This window comes from Cicer arietinum, chromosome 5 (genome assembly GCF_000331145.2).
Source record: "Cicer arietinum cultivar CDC Frontier isolate Library 1 chromosome 5, Cicar.CDCFrontier_v2.0, whole genome shotgun sequence".
In the NCBI taxonomy this organism is placed as follows: domain Eukaryota; kingdom Viridiplantae; phylum Streptophyta; class Magnoliopsida; order Fabales; family Fabaceae; genus Cicer; species Cicer arietinum.
Window position 1 is genome coordinate 77,877,315 of NC_021164.2, and position 6,545 is coordinate 77,883,859.

At 33.6% G+C, this 6,545-nt stretch overlaps 1 protein-coding gene across 1 annotated transcript; it reads left to right on the forward strand.

Moving 5' to 3' along the window:
* Positions 1-474: 474 nt before the first annotated feature.
* On the forward strand, positions 475-5,519 carry LOC101488766 (uncharacterized). Its single transcript, XM_004500828.4, has 7 exons — positions 475-879; positions 1,689-1,778; positions 1,897-1,977; positions 3,028-3,159; positions 3,559-3,777; positions 4,239-4,331; positions 5,011-5,519. The coding sequence occupies exons 1-7, from the start codon at positions 643-645 to the stop codon at positions 5,170-5,172; spliced, it is 1,014 nt and encodes a 337-aa protein (XP_004500885.1). The 5' UTR covers positions 475-642; the 3' UTR covers positions 5,173-5,519.
* The last annotated feature ends 1,026 nt before the right edge of the window (positions 5,520-6,545 follow it).

The following is a 6,545-nucleotide window of genomic DNA, read 5'->3' on the forward strand; positions in this document are numbered from 1 at the left end:
AGAAAAATTAATAGAACTAAAAAAAGGGTAAGAAAAAATAGATTCAAATTAAAAAATATATATATGTATATAAATAAAAATAAAAAAAAGAGTTTTATAAATTCAACAAAAATAATAGTTGCATGAACATTTGATATATTGAAATATATGTTGGAAAGCGAGATACTCTATTTTTTATAAATTTAATGTATGAGTTTTGTTGTTCTATTTTTGAGAACAACATAAAAAAAACATAAAAAAGACATAAAACATTAAGCATATTTTTATGAATTAAAGGTGTAATTTTATATTGATAGAGTTTGAAATTTTAATAAAATATTAAGATATATTTTTATTGAATATAAGTTTAAAATCTGGATGGTAGAAAAAATAAAAGTAAAACAAATTGTTCCTTCTTTCCATTCCATAACACACTTCCACTCGGTCACATTCTAAAGTGTGGTTATTTAACCGTAGGTGGCATGTGCAAAACACGTGCGAAGCTCATCCATCCATCCCTGTCTGTGAAGTGGGAAGCAGAACAAGTCCGCACCAGTTGGAAATTCCAAAGCGAACTCTGAAATAAAGCAAACAGTGTATTCGTACACTACACAACCATCGTATATACCCTAATACCGTAGCGGAAAAAATTACTGTTTGATCATGTATTTGTTGACAGCAAAACCCTCTTTCAGACCTCAATTAATATTATCATCTTCTTTTTCAACTTCTACTTTGTCATCTTCAATTTCTCGAGTTTCATTCCGAACTTGTTCATTCTCGTCAATTGCGTTTCCCAGAAATTTAAACTATAAAGGAAGACTTAGTTTCAAAGTTGAAGCATCCACAAATGACACTCCCAACTCTGCTTCTGACTCTAAACCCCCTAACGGCACTCTGGTACTACTTCTTCCTTTTTCAATTTTACCCCAATATATATATATTTAATGTTATATATTTTATTATCATTTTTTTATATATATAAAAAATCGACCTGTGACTTGTGAATGGAATTCCCTTGGAATAGGGAAAGTATGACACTTGATGATTGTACTTCATTATTGATTTGTTACCTGGAAATGCTATTGATGCGGAACATATGAAATTCTAAGGGGAAGTGAGTTTTGTACAACCAAATTTAAACAACTTTCAAAACAATTTGTTAAGTGGTTATTGCAATTCAAATAGGTGTTGAAACTCATTAACCACTAACGTAATTTGATTAACCGTGAATTTGGATGTGATGAACAATAATTCCGGGGTTTAACTGCATGTAGATTTGGAATTTGAACGCCTTAGATTGTTGTTGTGTACAACATTTTTCAGGTGGTTAATCACGTACAAATTTGTGATTCGTGAAGTTATGTCGATGGTTAACAAGTTTCTACACTGCGTTAACCACTTACTACCTCCGGTCTCCAATATAAGAGAAAGTGACTCAACAAAAATAGATGTTTTTGGTCCAAATTTTGAACCAAATACAACTTTTGTTGACTTTAACTTTCTACAAGACCAGAGGGAGTAGATTGTCGTCGTAAAAGTTGTCTAATTTTAGTTGTTCGAATGACACTACTGAATCCTAAGTTTCTTCAACATTAAAGTAGATCTACTAGTACTACTCTGAATGAATTGTTAAAGTACTATATTTTTGTCTGTCTATCTGATTGTGTTCCTGATTAGTGATTAAGTATACATTTTGAAATCACCAGTCAAAGAGCAGGCGAGAAATCTTACAGGACTATGTCAAGAATGTGCAGCCGGAAATTATGGAATTGTTTGTGAAAAGAGCACCTCAACAGGTATGGTGTTGTCTTTTTATGAAACATGAACGACACATTTAATTAATTACCATGTACAAGTGGCTATTGGTTTTTCATGCAATACTCTTAGTAAATGGGATTTTAATTTGGTGATTAGGTTGTGGATGCAATGCGACAAACAGTGACAAATATGATTGGAACGCTGCCCCCTCAATTTTTTTCTATAACAATTGCCACGGTAAGTGATTGAATGACAAGCAGTTTCTACAAGTTGTGTTTAGATGGAAGGGTGGATAGTTAATCTCTTGGTTGCTTTGATGAAGTTTATCTGTGAAGTGGGGGAGTTTGTTTTACCTGATGATGTTCAAGTCCCCTGTAATTTGTCTTTTCAATTACTACGCCCCTTTATATGATTGGTACAGTCATATTTGTTTTTAACTATTTAATAAATCCTCAAAATTCATAGTTTCGAAGATTTTTTCTTTCAAAATTATACTTATTACCTTTGCTTCCGTTGTTATTTCTTAGCTTTCGTGGTAGTTAGCCTCAATTGCAGAGCCTTTTGTATACTCTACCTTTTACTATACTTGTTTTAATTTATTGACCAACGTTATTAATACTGTTGAATGAGAGAAAACAGTGAAAAGTACCAACAAGGTCGTGCACACAGCGTCAGTAGCAAAAGTCTTCAGATTGGCCTGGGAGCAGTGGTGGTGGTAGCACCGGGAAGAATCGACCACCACACGGGAAAGATTGCTGAGAACAGCACACGCCGGCGGAAGGGATTGCACTGAAATCACGCTCCCGAGGGAGTGTTTAGGGTTGGGTCTTGAGGTGTGGGTTCACTAGGTGATCACGGTTTTAGGGTTGCCCCAATCATGCTTTGATATCATGTTAAATGAGAGAAATCAAAGGAATGTATTTTGAAACCGTGTGTTTCAACAACACAGCGAAGCTGATTGTAAATAGGCTCAAGACAATAAATACAATTAGTAAAAAAAACCCGACAATAAATACAAAATAAATATAGGAAATATTATTTCTATTTACATGATATGATACAATATGATTTGCCCATATACAATAATCCTAAACAATATCATAATATTTTTTCAATAGATACTAGATAGTCTTCTACTGATAGTAGATGAATGGAAGTTTTAGCACTAGATGGTCCGATTGGTAAAACATCATTAAGCCATGTAGTTGGATTGAATCGCAGTTCTTTTTGTTTTATACTTTATGCTTCTTACTTATTTTTGCGGGAACCATTTGGTTTATTATTCAGGTTGCTGAAAACCTCGCACAGCTTATGTATAGTGTCATGATGACTGGATACATGTTTAGGAATGCACAATACCGTTTGGAACTACAAGAAAGTTTGGAACAAGTTGCCCTTCCAGATGTGCAAGATAAAAAGGTAATATCATATCTCTTCCTTGTCGTGATTATGTGGTTCAGAAGTATTATTGAAGTATTTGGATAACTCGAAGGGTGAGTAACTCATTCTGGTGGTCATATGACGTGTTCAGATCTTTTGTCCAGTTGATTCTATCCTTTACTACCATTGACTATTTCTTTGGTGTGGTGTGGGCTAGCAGAAAATAAATTAAATTGTTGATTTGATGGGTAGATTAGTTTCAGGCACAAGAATGAAGAGTATTAACTATTAAGTCTTGAGCATTTGGTATTCAAAAAATTACTTTGCTGGTTCAAATGGTCATGACATTTTCCTTTGGAGAATTACTCCACGATACATGAAACCAAATAAATGCTTTAGTCTGTGTGTTCTTTAAATTATACTCGTTAAATGTTACAGGATGTACCAGACTATGCACCCGGGACACAAAAGAATGTTTCGGGTGAAGTCATTCGGTGGAACAACATTTCCGGACCTGAGAAAATAGATGCCAAAAAGTACATTGAAATACTCGAAGCAGAGATTGAGGAGCTGAACCGTCAAGTTGGAAGACAATCTAGCAATGCACAAAATGAACTGCTGGAATACCTAAAATCTCTCGAGCCTCGAAATTTGAAGGTTGATTCTAATTTTCCTTGTCACTATAAAATACTTGTTTTCTTTTGTCCAGCTGATGTGTGTTGTCTGCTTAACGTACACTTCTCTGAGCTGATCTATACTGTAGCTTTTACTGTGATTAATTCTGAAAATATTGACCAATGCAAAATTTATTATCTGACGAGCATTGATTTCTGCAATTGATGAACTTGAACCAGTATGTTGAATATCTGGAGTTGTCTTTCTGTTCAGCACTATGTATTAGTGTGGTGTTACTGTACTCACGACAATTATATATCCACAGTTTTAAATTTTCTAGAGTAGGTGCTCTATGGATTGCGGTATTTGCTTCTATAACTTTGACTTTCACGTCCTAATCTTTAAACTTGGGTTTTACTCCCATTCTGTGGTTAGAATTTAGGAGCATTATTTATTGGAATATGTCAAGTATGTGCTATAGTAACCCTCCTTTTTTCATGTAGGATTTAACTAGTAGTGCTGGGGAAGACGTTGTGCTTGCAATGAATACATTCATAAAGCGTCTACTGGCTGTTGCAGATCCCAGTCAAATGAAGGTTTTCCTCAACAATATCTCTAATTCCCATTCTATTTCTCTCCATGTCCTATTATTAAAGGAGATTTCATTCTGCCCTGCCCTTGTCATCTGTCAAAGTTGACCTTTTCAAATTATCATTTCCCTGCTCGCAATGACTATTTGGGTTAATATTGGAATTGTTTCTTTTTAGGGAGCGGGGGAGTTTTAAGTGTTTAACATGGAAGATAGAACTCACTTTATTGTTGTTTTGAGTACACAAGACTGAACTCTTATTACCTGACTGGAAAGTTGATGTAGAACACACATTTGGCAGAAACACTATTAATCAATACTGACTTAACGATAAATTATACATCACTTTGAATAATTGAACTTGTAGCTTGTGCTCTTTTAACTGTGAGAATTAAGTTTAAAGCTTGCCGAGGTAAGATATCCTGTGTCCTGCCTGCCTGATAAATTGGTCGTGTCATACTGATAGGAACTGTATCTTTGTACATTATGGACTGCAAAACTTCATAGATGTGGGAAGTAAATTATATTTTTATTTTTGTAAACTAAGGCAGACATGATTAGATTTCTTCAAATTGATCTGTGGGTCTATGTGTTATTTTTGAGGGGTTAACAACCTTGTCTTTTCTTGCCATTTAGTATCATTTCTGATCGTTGTTTAACTTCTTTCAATTCTGATTTTTTTATAGACAAGTGTGACTGAGACTAGTGCATCTGAACTTGCCAAACTGCTATATTGGTTGATGGTGGTTGGGTACAGCATTCGCAACATTGAGGTTCGTTATGACATGGAAAGAGTACTCGGAATGCCTCCAAAGCTGGCTGAGTTGCCGCCCGGTGAAAATGTTTAAGCAGCGTTGATAACGTCGGCAATCGAAATACTATTGTCCCGAAGTTGGAGCCAAGTGCCCTAATTAGATTTTGCACTTTTTTATTGATTGGCTAAAGGATTTGTAGTGACATAAAGAAAAAGGCTGCATTTTTAGAGTCCCCAAACTATTGGTCTCCTAATAGTTAAAGTGGACCATCCTTTTTTTTTCCTCTGGGTAGAATGGAACTTTTATTCCAAGTTATACTGACAAGATATCAGAAATTGATTCCTGAAGATGTATTATCCTTTGATTTATTTGTAACTTATTTGACAGCCTAAAACTATGGTGAATTATTTAAATACAGAAAAGATTGTTGGTTCGTTTTATAGTTGCTTTTTTACATGGTTGTGAACTTCTTAGTAGATTGCTCTTACAGGCGAAAGGATCTATCTTATTTTCTTTGTTTTGGAAAAGTATGGTGTGAAATTTTTTTCCTCCTATCTTTCTTTTGGGACAAAGATTGTCTCACATTTCTCAAATGGGCAATGTAAAAAAAAAAAAAAGATAGTGTAAAAGAAAATGAAAGAGAAAAAGAAAGTAATGACTGTGTTGTTGGAAAAATCCCAAATAGACTCATCTTTGGATCATTAACTAGGCGTACTTAGGGAACACTAGTATAAGCATGTGGAAAATTATATACTACATCAGGCAATATATAAGATGATTTTCTTTGAGAAAATTGTCGTTTTTTAAAGGCTTTTAATTTTTAACTATTAATTATTTCTATATTTTTTTATTAAAAAATTATTTCTTTATACTTTTCATTATTTTTTACATTTTTTTCTACTACAAATAATAAATGTTGTGACGAATGTCATATTTGAGATGGTTTTCAAGCATGTATGTGGCATGATAAAACAATATGGGGTCATCATCAAAGAAAATATAATACTTTCTTTTTCTTGTTACAACTCTCATGTGTAAGACCTAAGCCAGTATGATTGCTCATAAGTTATCAATATTGCTTGCACTCATTTTTAGATTGATATCACAACATTATTCATCACTTGATTTTCAATGAAATGTATCAAAAAAAATAAAAATAAAAAATAATAATAATAATAATAATAAATTTAATGATCACATGATATTTACTACATTTCCGTAGTCACGCAGTCGACATCAATAACCCCCCCTTCAATTTTAATTAGACATTTCAATATTAAATTATAAAACAATAAAATTTTCTATTTTTTGGGACAATCTGATCAAAAAGATTAGACAGTCATCAATATTCGTGACTACAGTAAATGCTGAGGATATTGACTGTAGTCGATCCAAGTTCCAATTTGAATGGTTTACATTATACGGTCCAGGTCTCCCGGTGCTTCTTCACCAGTTATCTCTTCCGA